Source organism: Perna viridis, chromosome 9 (genome assembly GCF_037379345.1).
Source record: "Perna viridis isolate PV_CMFRI_1.1 ecotype Kerala chromosome 9, ASM3737934v1, whole genome shotgun sequence".
Classification (NCBI taxonomy): domain Eukaryota; kingdom Metazoa; phylum Mollusca; class Bivalvia; order Mytilida; family Mytilidae; genus Perna; species Perna viridis.
In genome coordinates, this window is record NC_142453.1 from 41,105,152 (window position 1) to 41,120,929 (window position 15,778).

Genomic DNA, 15,778 nt, shown 5'->3' on the forward strand with positions numbered 1-15,778 from the left:
CGTTAAACCCCAACAGACAAAAAACAAACCTGTTTTAATACCGTTACATGTGTGTATAAACGGTGTTGATCTGACGTTTTGTCCAGAATTGAGGTAGATGTATTATTAAAATTGATTAGTTTTGGAAAATCGACTTGTTTTGACGTCATCACTCGTCGTAGAAAAACTTAGCATGGCTGTTTAAAGTTTTCCTAATCTTTACATGATACAGAAAAGCTATTGAACTATCAAGAAGTAAATATTTTAACATTGGTTTATAGTTTATTTTTTGTTGACAGGGTTATTTCATTTAGCATAAGTTGAAATCAATACATAAAGTACAATGTCATAATTAAAAATTTAAAGTGTAAGGTCTAATGTACCTGTATTGCTTCTTAGTTGCTAATATTGTTAGCGTAATTTCAGTCATTTACATTCGCATATGATTTGCATAATTATAATAGTATAATTACTATTCCACATTAAACCGCTGATCGGTGCCGTGTTAACCGTCGTAGCTTCGTACAATGTAGTTCTAGCTTCAAAAGAGATAAAAATGAGAACGGGAAATGTGGTGTGTGCTTGTATGAGAACGGGAAATTTACAATAAAAGATTAAATGTTCGTTTAACATTGAACATTACCCAGTATCCAGACACAAGAGTTCGTTACGATTGACTATATAGGTCATATACATTATCAGGGCACGATATGTATTTAATCTGGTTCCTGATAACCAGTTGTTTTGATTGAAAACACTCGGATCATCACGATTACGAAACAGTAATCATATCAAGGGAACCGAGATTCTAGCGAAGGTCACCCGATTTTAGATTATATCGCATCCTTGCCATTTTGGATGTTGAAAGTAAGCCAAAATTAGCGGCATAGAATATTTGACGATTAACGACTTGGAAGACTTCAGTCTCGAATATTCCAGCACTCAGTCAGTATGAACATGTACATTTTGATGTTTGCAGGATATGTTACATATATGGATCTGATGCCTGGAATCTATTGCTCGAGTTTAAAAAGTATATTCAATATCTCGTATGGTTTATCATATACATTTTTCCATCCGGCGCACTATTCTTCACACGGGGTGACGAAGTGGACAAATCATTTTTCTATGAGTCTAATATTTCATTTCTGTTATTTTGCTTGTGATGAAGTATTGTTCAGGCCTATTCAAGTGTGATGAAACATTGTTCAAACCTATTCACGTGGGATGAAGCATTGTTCAGACCTATTCACGTGTGATGAAGTATTGTTCAGACCTATTCACGTAGAATGAAGCATTGTTCAGACCTATTCATGTAGGATGAAGCATTGTTCAGACCCATTCACGTGGGATGAAGTATTGTTCAGACCTATTCACGTAGGATGAAGCATTGTTCATACCTATTCACGTGGGATGAAGCATTGTTCAGACCTATTCACTTGTGATGAAGCATTGTTCAAACCTATTCACGTGGGATGAAGCATTGTCCAGACCTATTCACGTGGGATGAAGCATTGTTCAGACCTATTCACGTAGGATGAAGCATTGTTCAGACCTATTCACGTGGGATGAAGTATTGTTCAGACCTATTCACGTAGGATGAAGCATTGTTCAGACCTATTCACGTGGGATGAAGCATTGTTCAGACCTATTCACTTGTGATGAAGCATTGTTCAAACCTATTCACGTGGGATGAAGCATTGTCCATACCTATTCACGTGGGATGAAGCATTGTTCAGACCCATTCACGTGGGATGAAGTATTGTTCAGACCTATTCACGTAGGATGAAGCATTGTTCAGACCTATTCACGTGGGATGAAGCATTGTTCAGACCTATTCACTTGTGATGAAGCATTGTTCAAACCTATTCACGTGGGATGAAGCATTGTCCAGACCTATTCACGTGGGATGAAGCATTGTTCAGACCTATTCACGTAGGATGAAGCATTGTTCAGACCTATTCACGTGGGATGAAGTATTGTTCAGACCTATTCACGTAGGATGAAGCATTGTTCAGACCTATTCACGTGGGATGAAGTATTGTTCAGACCTATTCACTTGTGATGAAACATTGTTCAAACCTATTCACGTGGGATGAAGCATTGTCCAGACCTATTCACGTGGGATGAAGTATTGTTCAGACCTATTCACGTAGGATGAAGCATTGTTCAGACCTATTCACGTGGGATGAAGCATTGTTCAGACCTATTCACTTGTGATGAAGCATTGTTCAAACCTATTCACGTGGGATGAAGCATTGTCCATACCTATTCACGTGGGATGAAGCATTGTTCAGACCTATTCACGTGGGATGAAGCATTGTTCAGACCTATTCACGTCGTATTCGATCCAATATTCACGATTTTAAAGCTTACTTGTAACACCTATAAGCTAGTGTAGTGATTCGTCATAAAACAGGAAACTGTTATATGTGATATACACGTATAAACATTTGAATTACATGTAGAAATACATTTGAATGTTTAAATTCTCATTTTTATATTATATAGATATGCAGAGGAGAAATCGATCTAAGCCGTTGGGAATTTATGTGTTCCGTTATAATGATCCTGTATATATTGGTTCAGAGTCTTGAAAAAAAATTATCATTAAAGTTAATATTGATTTTTTGTGTAATGGTACTATCATGTGACATTGTGAATTTTGAGGTACTACTCTCCATTTATTTTTAGGCTTATGTTTTAATCTTTCTTGGAGCTTTTGGTTTTTTTTATAAGACGTTTGATAAGTCCACGAAGTTTTTGTTCCTTGTGTAATTTCAAGCAAAGTACAATACACAAGTATAAAGTAAGTAGTGTGTTCCTCCGGAACGTGTTACATAAAAACTTCAATTTTTTTTTAATTATGTTTTGTACGTGTTAATGTGTAGGTAAACAATGAGACAAAAGCTAAACGATCATAGTCAATATAACGTTTTTAATTCGATATACAATATATTATTTATAAAGCTTCACTTTGTAGAAGACACAATATCATACCATTGTATGTTTTACATCTTGAAGCAAAAATTTACAGCGTTTAGGGACTTGATGAATAAAATGTATATATGACATATATTATGCAAATTAGTCTTTGGAACTTTGGTATAATTATGGCATGTGTTTCTTGAGACATCATTCCTCCCGAAAATAGGTCGCCACCTATTTAGTCACATTCTATAAAGGAAACTGAAAAAGAAAAAACCAATAACTTATGTTATGAATAAGTGGTTTCATGTGCATGCATATTCTGGCTAGGTCTTCTGTATTGTAGAATTATAAATTTCAGGAGATTTTTTTAAAAATAAACTGAATATCATAGTATTATGTATATAATCCGCACCTTGTGGTTGTTTATTTAATAAATGTACTTACATGTACATGCCACTTTTAATAAATATATCTTAAATTCCACATTTCATGTAAACTTCATAAATTTTTAATTTTTTAGACTGGTAGTATATATGTTAGTTAAGTAAACCCTGATATTGCACGTTAAATATTATATTAATTTAGAATTCAATAAAGAATAGAGGCATGCAGAAAGAATGAAGGATCTATATAGAAGGCTATAGTATAGGATGGTTATATTACTATACAGAAACTTTCTGCATCGTCCATCGTTGGAATAGCAACAGCGTTCAATATTGTGTCGTTTTCTACAATTCCTTATTTACTACAATTGCAGAAACGGACACAATGGCGACCGCCGTCATTCAGAAGTTAAGTTAGTATAAGGGTTTTCATGCTAGGTAAAGGCTAATAATTCGTTTCGTTAAGATAACTTAATTTGCATGGATATACTGACAAAGTATACAGTGTATATCCCAAACATGCACACAATAAGAGATTCTACGTTTTAAGTCGTTTATACTTACATAAATTTAAAATAAGTTATGCATCACTCGAAGCCTTTGTAAATCTTATATCATAATCGCTGACTGCTTTACGTTTGAGGTTGTACTGGCTCTCCTTGTCGGCTGCCTTTGTCTGTCCGAATATCCCAGTTCCCCGATAAATGTCTGCAGCCTCTCTACCACTGCATTTAGGTGTGGGACTAGCATCTACGTTATTAAACAATTTAAAATTTGCTCTCCATTGGCCAGTTTCGACGTCGAAGTCCATTAGATTTGTAAACCTGCACCCCCACTGGATATCTTTAGATGAATACGAGGTTCTCGCCTGGCAAACTTCCCCCGTAGCCTCGATTGTACCTTCTAGAACTACAATTATTTCGAAAGTATTTGCTAACATTTCTTCGAAGTTCATGTCGTATAGAGGACTACTTTCATTGATTTTGTGCGAAATAACCATAGGCCACATAAGAAACATGCGATCGTCCATACCATTCACCTCAAACTCCATCTGTTTCTGGTAAAGAGGATAGACGAATCCCTCCTCTGATATCTTTTCTCCGACATAAATTCCGTACACCGATGCATCAATGAGATGGGATTTTCGAATGTCTCCGACCCTAATCTGTAAACAGAGTTCGCCATCCTCCACACAGATACAGATACTATCGCTGAACATGAGGGTGTATCTTCTATATTTTGGACGGGCTATCTTTACTAGGATGAATCCGACAAGTATCGTTTCCATCAAAAACCCTAGAGTCATTTGAATAAAGATTAACGGTAAGCTGCCACCACAATCTGTGTTCGGATAAAATGTTCCATATCCTATTGTAGTCTGTGTTTCCATTGAAAACAGTAACGCATCTGCAAAGTTTCTAAGGCGATAAATGCATGGTGTCCATGAAGCATTTTCTAAATTGTCAAAGTCGCCATGAGAGTAACTCAGAAGATACCAAAACACTGCAAATATGAAATAAACTAAGAAAAATGTAAGGCAGAAAATAAGTATTGCCCACCTCCACTTAATGTCAACAAGAGTCTGATATAAATCACGGAGATAGTTCCGTCTTCTGGTACCCTTTATACCTCTGTACCCGACACGATATTGGCCTGTCTTTTTCACTAACGATGGTCGACCAAGCTGATATCCATTTCTTAATTTCGTCGACAATGTATCTTTGTCAGCTCCTGGAAACTCGACTGCTTTTACGGAAGGTCGTCTTTTCATTACACCGCCGTCAAAGTCATACGTCGTTTCAACGGGATCTTCTAGTCTTTCCTGTGGCAAATCATTAAAATTTTCAGAAGCCATTTTGTAGATTACGACAGGAATGCGGCCTAATAGCTAGTTTGGTTTCTCACATGGTATTGTACGAACTAAAATAAATGTTAAACAGAATTGTATATCTTTTATTTGCCAAAAATAACCTGAGACGTTAATTAATGATGATAAAAGCATTTTGATTGGTCAATCAGAAAACAATACCGGTTTATGTATATCGATCTGCCTTGTTCTATCTATGACTGTTCAGAAAAACATTATTTCATTGATGTCTCAAGTGATTGATTGTTGATCGTAAAAAACAATGTAACATTAAACGCATAAAAGATCATAATATGACTTGATTTCTTTACATTAGGCCCGAGGCCAGGCGAACGTGCAGGTCTATCGAGAGATATGTGTTTTGTTCGCACTTTTGTACATGCATACCTGTCATAATGTATTTATGTATTGTTTCTAATTACGTTGAAGCTTCTACAATTCTTCTGTATCTAAGCATAAAAGATTTTAGATATTCTCAGTTTATATCGGAATATTTCCATTATATTGCCACATTTTACTTCTTTTAATGACAAATCCGTAGGAATGCTTAATTAAATTCTTAATGCAATAAATGACAAAATGTGTGTTAAATTTGCATTTTTGTGTCAATTTTCTATTGAAAAATATTACCTTTATTCTAGTAAAACGTAGCATTCAATTAATTTGATTAGTTATTTATGGTCAATTGTGACACCATTTAGTTTTGTAATATATAGTATATAGCGCGTGCAAAATCTGAGAGGAAATCCCCCGGATACACATACAAAGAAAGGTCTGAATTTGAAACAGGATAATTCTTTAACAGAAAAAAAGAACGAATATGGTAAAATGCAACAAATGCACTAGCGTATAACCTTAATACATGTACAATATAGTAAATACTTTCAGAAACCACCAGATTGGGCACAGGTGGCAGTGGACATCCTTGTCTCGCTCCTATCTCATTTCTAAATTTTCTACTATCACATTATATTCTCACTTCTAAATATTCAACAAATAAATGCCGTTTATAAAACTTCAATTGTTACCATTCAAAGCAGGATATAGAATAAAGGTGAATATTCTCTCATACAACAGTAAAAATATATATAAAGTGGCTGTTTTAACTAATCATACAATAATAAACACCATAATGTAATGTATTAATTAGATATAATTATCAACAGGGTGTTGGTCGAAAGAGTGGATTTTGCTATTGCTTTAATTTTGAACCAACGAGTTAGTTGAATTCAACGCACGTTCGTGTGAAAACTGTTTTGATTTCGAAATTTCAGATTACAACAAATCACGTATTAGATGCTTGATACAGATCAAACTGAATAAATTATTAAGGTAAATAAAATTATACATTCGTAGCTAATGTGTTGCGTGCTTTCTGGCGTCATTTAGTCATAACATATTATGTTCGTTCGGTAATAGGATAATCGGCGTCATTTAGTCATAATACATTATATTCGTTTAATCGGATGAAATCTACGCTATCTGAATACACACAAATGTAGTTCACTATGCAAGTCGCATTGATGTGTTGTTTGAATTAGTTGGGTATATTTATGAGGGAACATTAAAATACAAAATGTCTGCAGTGTTCGGCACTTTTATCGATAACGTCAATAAATATGTCAATAATTTCCTACCAAAAATGCAAAAACTAAAATTATATATATGCTGCAAAATAGTTGGATTTGTCTTAGGGTGTGGGTGTGACTCGTACCAAACTGCGATGTCACAGTATCAAACGCGATACAATACGAAGGCCCGCTACTTGACTTAACACGATACAATACGAAGGCCCGCTACTTGACTTTTATTTAATACCGAAACTTAAACAATCTTTAATTGCAAAAAAAAAAAGAACAAAAAACAAAAATAAACACGGCGTACGATTTTTTTTCACATTATAGAAAATAGAAGTCATGAAGTGTTTTAAGAGAGAAGTGGTTACATATCGTCTGCGATTTCTAGACACATTCCTTAGATTCAATACATCAAAGTTTGATCGAACTATCAAAGTTTTTATGGTCAAATAGTATACCCATGATGTTACTCTACAGGAATGTGTATTCCAAGTTCTAGCCGTTGGTATGTGGCGGTTATATCTCACTAATACCTTTGATATGGATATAAAAAGACTACTTTTAATTGTCACTGGTCAAACAGATCATCGATATCTGGTGACATAAATGTCAAACGTTCATTGTTTTATAACCAGCACTTATCTGTTAGGATGAGTTATAATATAACAGATCTGTCATTACAATTATCAGGACTGATCACAATTGGACATCAACCATTACTGTACACGAAGAAAATGAATGCAATTTATATGGAAATCAAACGGTTTAGGGTTATATTTATAGAATGATACATCGGTTCCCAGAAGGAAAGAGATGTTCACTTAAAGTATAGTAGATTAATTGCAAAATTATTTTTCTTCACATTTCATTTTTACCGTAGTTATATAGATGTATACACACGTATTTGTAGATGTATACACACGTATTTGTAGATGTATACACACGTATTTGTATTAAATACGTGTAATAAATTATTTTGTATTGTTTTTTGAACTGTTAATAATGTGGTGTGTTTTTACATAAAACATTCAAGGTTCTTTGTTGAGATTTGACTTGGAAAAAATGTCGGTTGTTTAACTGAAAAATTACTTTTTTTTTTAAATCAGGCGTGGAGGGTAGTCACAACTAAATATAATCAGTTGAAACTGCTGGAACACATCTGTTACGTCCAAGGAAAAAAAAAACTCTTCCTGCGTTCATTATCTTGGTTCTGTTCTATATCTCGAAATAATTTTATCTATTTATCTTGCAGATATTTTGGTGGGAAAATTTCCCGTACTTTTCTATAGAAGAACGTAACCTAACTGTAAGTGTTAATATCTCAAGTCACCAACTATTTGCGCTATTATGGTGGAATACAGTTACAAAGCGGCCTATGGAAAGATTTCCAATCAAAAGATATTTGGGATGAAGATATTCATGAATTACTTATCATAAGATCCTGTCTGGTAATAAGACAGAGCTGTAATTAAGTAGTCACGAACTTCTTACAAATACATGTAACCATTTAAGAAGGCTCCGTATTCAAATGATCAAAATGTCAGATATTTTGGGTTGTTAACAGGTTTGTGGTCGAATTGGTCTCCTTGTTAACACGCCATCATACTTATAATTTCACAGGAGAAGAATGTAGTTTTATAGTTCTAAAGAGATCAATTTGATAGTAGTAGAAATAGAATAAACGATAATACAGTAAAACCTATCCAAAAAGAACCTTAAACATCAACAAACTTGTCTTAACAAGACATATTTAAACATCTCTTCACATCAATCTAACTATATTTTGAACCTTGGTAAACCGTACCAAATTTTAAGGTTCAGAAGGGGTTTTACTGTAAGGTAGACCATCGACTTCTATTAACCTGATAGGCTACTAATCAGTCACTGTCATCATCCGATTATATTTCATCTCAACCTACATACTTACATATTGGTACATTTGGTATGTGTAAGTACAACTGTACTGTCACGTATATTAAGTATAAAGAAGAAGAGGAAGAAAAAAAGAAGACAGTATAAACACTCACGGTTCATACAAAATACACATAGGCTGCAGTCGTTAGTTATAGGCATCTTCTTTATGAAGGCGATCCAATGTAGAATGTGTATTTTTAGGTGTGTTTAATTTTGTAAATTTTTTCCCCACAGTGGCCAGATTTTAAAGGGGAATGTTGTAATCAAGCCAAAGTATTTTAACTCCGCCGCATTTTTTGCGCCTATTCCAAGTCGGGAATTCTGGCCTCTATATGTCTTGTTTTGTTTTCACCTTTAGTTCATTTTTATGTTACTTGAGTATATAGGGGCAACTCTTTCACTGCACCAGTGTATAATGACGATTTTGGGCTAGCTGCAGCCTGTCCTTATTCTGGATATATGTCTGAACTGAAAAACAAAAATAGACGGTATTTTCATAGCATTCCCATAATCTATTGTAGAATTGATTATTGTTATCATTCGGTAACACCTGTCACTGACGACAAGCCAAGCTTCATATTTTACATATTTTTGTATTATATATGTATTTTTGTTAAGGTTTTTTTACATGAAGGTCGTTTTGTAAATTCACCCTGCTCCATTATAAAGGACAATATTTCTTTCACGTTCTTTCTTAGTCGCATTTGTTATAAGAAAAAAATTAATAATAATTATTTATTTCTTCACTGATCGATCGATCAAGCTACATGCACATGTACATATTCGCATTTAATTGGAAATGACGTCTCAAAACTCGATACAATACTTTCCCACTCACATTTTCAAACGACCATAAAGTATATATGAGAGTTCATGGGAAAGGGATATTGTCTAGGTTATGCTATGTTTATTTTGTCAATATTTAGTGTTATATTTAAAACAAAATTCCGCTTAATCGCCAAACTCTTTCGATGATGGGGGATTCATTTTATCCGCCACCTAATTATTTCAATAAGCTGTGTTTTCTTTTGGTTTATATGTTGCAGTGGCGGATCGGGACGGGGTCCATATGGGTTGGCACCCCTACTTTTATTTGAAAATTTGTCATTTTCATGTGTAAAATTGACAAAAAATGATAAGTAATGTCTTTGCACCCCTTTTTTGAGGAACCCTCTTCAAAGTGTCTGGATCTGCCCCTGTATTGTTTATTGTTTCTTTGCCGGTCTAGTGTGCACGTTTTTTTTGTTCCTTGGTATTCTAAGTTTTAAATACTTCCTATATACATGAATGCTCTTAGAAAACTCAATTATAATACTTTCTCCTGTCCTTTGCTAAACAGGTATAATTTTCCTTCTTCATCATTCATATGAAATATAGTATTCTTTGGGTTTGCCATCTACATATTTCAGTTGATAGTGATGGTTCGTTTTCTGAATATATATATATTAAAGTAGAAGTTTGAAGAATAAAAAAAGTAATAGATTCTTAACGAGGTATATAAAGGGGCGAACAAATACAGTTTATTTTTTGGCAACAAATTGAATCGTCAATAAAATGTTTATGAGTTCCATAAAACTATATTTGGTTGATAAGTGTGTGTGTGTGGGAGGGGGGGGGGAGGGCACGTGCAATGTAGGCGGAGGGAAGAGGGGTCTCAGCTAACCTACATGCATTGTTAAGGAAGCCTTTCTTTGCGCTGGTTAGGATTTCACATCATAACTTAACCTTGAACGATTTATGAGCTCAAAAGAGCATGTGTTGCCGTTTATTATGATTAAAAGCTTTTGACCTGGGATTGAAGTGTTATAAAATATTCTTATTAAGTCATATTGTATAATCATAATATGAACATGACTAATTAAGAAATTTGTCATTCAGTTTTGATGAATGGTCAACTATGAATATCCATAAAATGTCCGAAATCGATCTAACGTGTAACCCGTTATACTGTACCATGTACTCCTTAAGATATGACGGTATTAAAATTAGTTACCAAGTACATTATGGCGGGTTATTTTGGCGGATTTAAAATTTGGCCAGGTATTCGAAAGTTATGACGATTCTAATTTTTGTGGGGAATAACTAGTGTCGTAAGAACTTAATTTATATTGGAGTTGACTGACTGAAGGGAGGGGGGGTTAACGTCCTTGACTACCCTGTCGGGTCTCGCATAGACGGTATATTTTGGCACTTTTAAACATACCGCTAAAATATGCCAAAATTAGCGCCCCGCGAAAATTTACAGCTTTACGGTACTTCGCGAAGTTTGTAATTAATATTGTGTTTGATTTTAGTGTGATACATTTCTACATTGTACCAACTTTATCCTGCATACTATAAAATTTCTTCCCGGCAAAATGTTCTATTCGCGTTCACTCAGTTGTTACACAATGCATTTCCATTAGCACATGTACTTCTTACTAACCATAAACTGCATAAAGGTCTAACATGATTTTAATCTCGAGGATTATATATTAATACCTGCTTAAAAAGCTGCAGTGTGTGGGGGTCATGTAGACTTACAATGTACGCACAGAAACAGTTGTTTACAGAATTGCCACGCTAATTGGCAGTACAAAATACACTACAAGTACATGCGCCCTCCAAGAAAACCAGAAACAGTTCTTAAAGAAGGGCATATTAATATAATTCTAGTCAATTTAATTTTTCTTACATAAAAGTAAGTGTTAAAGTACAAGTACATTGTACGCTCTTCATTATTATTAATTCATTTAATACATATAGAAGTATGTGTATTGAAGAATATCATTTATTACACTACTAGATATTAAGAGAAATTCTATTTTGAGATAATGTAAAATTTGATTATTTTGTGGCTTTTGTCTAATTAAAACTCTCCTTGATTAAATTGTCAATACCACTGACAATATATATGTTTTATATTAAGCGGAAGAAAACGGTGATAAAGAAAAATGAATGGTTTCAAATGTGCGTAATTTCAACACAATTGTCAATATATGTGCAGTCAATTATTATAATTTTGACGTTTGAAAAGCAATAAATTTTAAAAATCATACCAATGTTCTTTGTTGAAAGTATCGCCTCAAGATTAAATTAATGTACGTCTTTTTCAACCATTTCCGTTAATCATGTCAAATTAACCCGGTAGACAACAGAATTTCAGGTATATCATGACACCATAACTGTCAATTACTACGAAATATGGTTAAAATATAGTCTAAAAACAATTAAATTAGTTCACTGATCCCATCGCCCTCAAACGTCCTATTTTTTTAATAGCTGAAAGACAAAATGATTTATTGTTATTAAAATTTTGACACTCTCATTCAGTGATCAAAATCGAATTAATTTTTCCATTTCGTGAGAGATCACCAAGGAAGCAACATGGCGTCTAAATCTGAAGAACTCGGAGCCCTCTTCCTCTTTAATGATGAACCAGAAGAATACCAGAAAAGTAGATGGCCATTTGTAAATTATCTGAAAAAGAAACTGAAGGTCGGTATCTGGGACAAAGAGAAGAAACGACAGGCTTTAATACAGAAATCCGGACATTATCGTGTGAAATACCAAGGTATCAAAAACAGAAGGACAAGGTTTCTCCAAGATTTATATGTGACTCTTATTGACTTAAAATGGCGATACGCAATAGCTATACTTTTCAATGTGTATCTATTTTCGTATTTAATATTTGCTATTTTTTGGTACTGGTTGATGAGTAACCATGGCGATTTTGACCATCTTAATGACCCGGATTGGAAACCATGTGTTGATGGAGTGCGGAGTTTTGGAAACGCCATATTGTTCTCAATAGAAACCCAGACGACTATTGGATATGGTTTTGCCTACCCAAACACAGACTGTAATGGCACACTATTACTGACCTTCCTTCAGGTAACTGTTGGAATCATATTGGAAAACATACTGCTCGGATTTATGTTCATGAAATTTGCTCAACCCAAAAGACGAGGGAAGACCCTGATATTCAGCAAGCACGCCTGTATCAATTTCGAAGATGGAGTGATGTGTTTACAGGTAATTTTAGCATTCATTCATTGTACATGTAATACAAAGCTTTATATCAAAGAACATGTATATAAATTAAAACGTCCCATTAAAGAAGAAAAAAAAAGAAAAAAAAAAAAGAAACAAAGAAAAAGAAACAAAACAAAACAAACAAGAACACGATGATATTATTTTTAAAAAATAAAAAAAATCATGTTTGTTTGGTGGTTTTCAAACAAATTCAACGAGTTTTATTGAAGGTAATTACGTTTAAGAATTACGGGAAGACTCAGCGTACGTCGTCATTTAACGTCTAGTCTGTGATATTGAATAGGCAGTAAAAGTAATTTATCTTAATAAATAAACGACTAAAAATATGCGTAATACTTTTTTTCAGATCAGATTAGGCGACATGAGACAGAGTCATCTAGTGGACGCCAAGATACATGGCGTTCTTGTGAAGAAGAGGGTTACAAAAGAGGGTCACACTTACCCACTCTATCTACATAACCTAGAGTTCGAGGCAAACGACATGGGCGATAAAATCGTCCTTATGTGGCCGATGGTACTGAAGCATAATATAACGGAAGCCAGTCCTTTATGGGACATCCGACCTGCGGATCTGTCATCGGAAAAGTACGAGATAATTATTTATGCCGAGGGAACAATAGAATCGACCGGGGAGTTTTGTCAAGCTAGATCGTCATATTTACCTTCTGAAATTCTTTGGGGCCATCGATTTGACCGTATTGAACAGTTCGACACCGGAAATGGTAGATGGGAAGTAGACTTTGCAGGTTTCAACGATGTCATCTACAATAACAATATACGCCACAGCGCAAAAGAGCTTGACGAATTCAAAATGAAAAACAAACCAAAAACAGTGCCACCACCACGTCCACCATCCCCGTTAAAAACAGTAACATACGATCTCCCGCCAGAATACCCTGCTGTAATATCGCCATCACAGGAGGAAAGTGTAGATTACTCGAAGCCAGTCACAAGTCTTTCAGTTCTTAAAAAACTATCTAAGTGCGAGTCAGAAGACGCGTGTTCTGAAACCACAGACGATACCGTGATTGAGAGAGATTTAGGAGAAGGTGGAACGATACACAGTAGTGACGAAGAATCGTATGGAGATGCTGAGGAGACTTGTAATCAAATTGTTTCTGGAAACGCAAGTGAAAATGAGGTTGACTAACTTGTTGGAGGACTATAACGATTATTCATACTGTGACTGAGTTTATATTTGAATGAAATGTCGTATACGTCTGTCTCATTACACATCATCCATGTATAAAAATCACAGCCGGTGATACGTGCGTTTTGTATTATATACCATGAAATAAATATATCTTTGATGCTGAAAATGTTTTAACGAATTTACCATTTCATGTGCATGAACATATGATTTTTTTCAAAAACAATATGCATCTATCTTGCTCGATATTTTAGATTTTACATGAAGATCAAAATACACTGACATGTGAAATAAATATGTAAATACCCAGACAGCATGCATCCGTTGGGCCAATATTGGCTGATGCTTGGATCGTTGGCTTTCAGTTGGCGCTGGGAAGACAACGTTGGCCCAATGTAGGGGTCCGTAGTTATGGAAATATTTCTTCTTGATTTATTTTTAACCAAAATGGTTTCTACTTACAACCAAATGATTAAACACGACATTTTGAAATTTTAAATACTCTCATATCATATAAAGGTTCTACTTGGTCCAACGTTGGCCCTACTATATTTTAACAACCATTTCATTTTATGTTTCTCTTTAAAAACTTGTTTAGAAGCGAATTCTGCGTGAGAGTATTGTAAATTTTGATTTTTAAATCAAAACCATGATTACATTATTTGCATTATTCTACATTAGTCCAACCCAGAGCCAACTGTGAGCCAAAAATAAACCAACATTCAACCAACGTCGAAACGACTTTGGTAACAAATATGTTAAAAAAACCCCTTAATATTATTCTTGATGTAAACATGTATGTCGGTCTCAAGAAAGTAAAACTAGAAAGCAAATCAGGATGTATGAAAGAAAATATTGCGTTGCATCTAAACTGCGTTACTAAGTTGGGCTAACGTTTACCCAACGTTGAAACACCGAAATATATATATTTATTAATATAATTTTACTTCTTTCAAAAAAGTACTGTTGGCTTATTTCTCGAGTTCTGTTAACTGCATGTTTCATGTACATCCACAAGTATTCGCGTTTAATATGCAAAACTCAATAACACAAAACAAGTTATTATGAATAACCAAATCGAATTTATTATTACAAGAGTGTACATGGTTATCTTCCTCTTATGCAGCTTTGTAAATGAGAGCATAATGCACCTTTTACAAAACAAAAGTTGCTTTCATTTTGAACAAATGTATACACATTTTCAATGTAAATTCATCCTAAACACAAAACAATGACAGGTATTATCATATGTCTATTCAATGCAAAAAAATTGCAAATTTTCAATATTTAGTATACCAATGCTCGTAGTTTCTGCTTATGTTATAATAGATTTTCTTGTTTTGATCTTGGAAACTACAGTCAGCTTGTCGTTGGTGTATTCTTATTGTAAAGAATTTATATGATAAACTGAGGGGAAATGTGAGCGCTTACTTTGAAAGAGTATACATCATCAGCACTCTGCATGTGAACAGGAAACACATAATAAAATAATGTTCTAATAACTTCAGGAATACAGTCGTCTAACCATATAGGTGGGTTAACGTTGGGCTTATGTTGGGCGAACATTGGGGATTCGTTGGGTCAATGTTGATAATTACGTTGGGCCAACGTTGGCTCTCTTTGCACTTACAACGTTGGGCCAACATTGGATATCATACGTTGGCCCAACGTAAATCACTCCGTTGAACCAACGTTGGCCCAACGTGGAATGCTGTCTGGGTATTAAGTAAGCAAAAACGCTTGATCAGACATCACAACTATCTGCATCAGCAACTTCACTTAATTTAATTCCCTCTGGGGGATGGGACGACCACTTGTTGTACGTCCAGCTACACACCCTTGTTTGCTGTAAGTTTTGGTACGGTATTGCGGACAATGGCTTCAAAACCTAACCATTTGTTTGGGAATTATCCTATCCGTTCATAGTCCAAGGGTCCGGAAA

General features: G+C 34.6%; 2 protein-coding genes across 2 annotated transcripts; one reads left to right on the top strand and one right to left on the bottom strand.

The window, feature by feature from the left end:
• Positions 1 to 3,863: 3,863 nt before the first annotated feature.
• On the bottom strand, positions 3,864 to 5,148 carry LOC148608538 (G protein-activated inward rectifier potassium channel 3-like). Its single transcript, XM_088546356.1, has one exon. It carries the CDS (start codon positions 5,146 to 5,148, stop codon positions 3,874 to 3,876), a length of 1,275 nt encoding a protein of 424 aa, XP_088402482.1. The 3' UTR covers positions 3,864 to 3,873.
• A 6,869-nt stretch (positions 5,149 to 12,017) lies between these two features.
• On the top strand, positions 12,018 to 13,995 carry LOC148608539 (G protein-activated inward rectifier potassium channel 4-like). Its single transcript, XM_088545494.1, has 2 exons — positions 12,018 to 12,665; positions 13,033 to 13,995. Exons 1-2 carry the CDS (start codon positions 12,018 to 12,020, stop codon positions 13,834 to 13,836), a joined length of 1,452 nt encoding a protein of 483 aa, XP_088401620.1. The 3' UTR covers positions 13,837 to 13,995.
• The last annotated feature ends 1,783 nt before the right edge of the window (positions 13,996 to 15,778 follow it).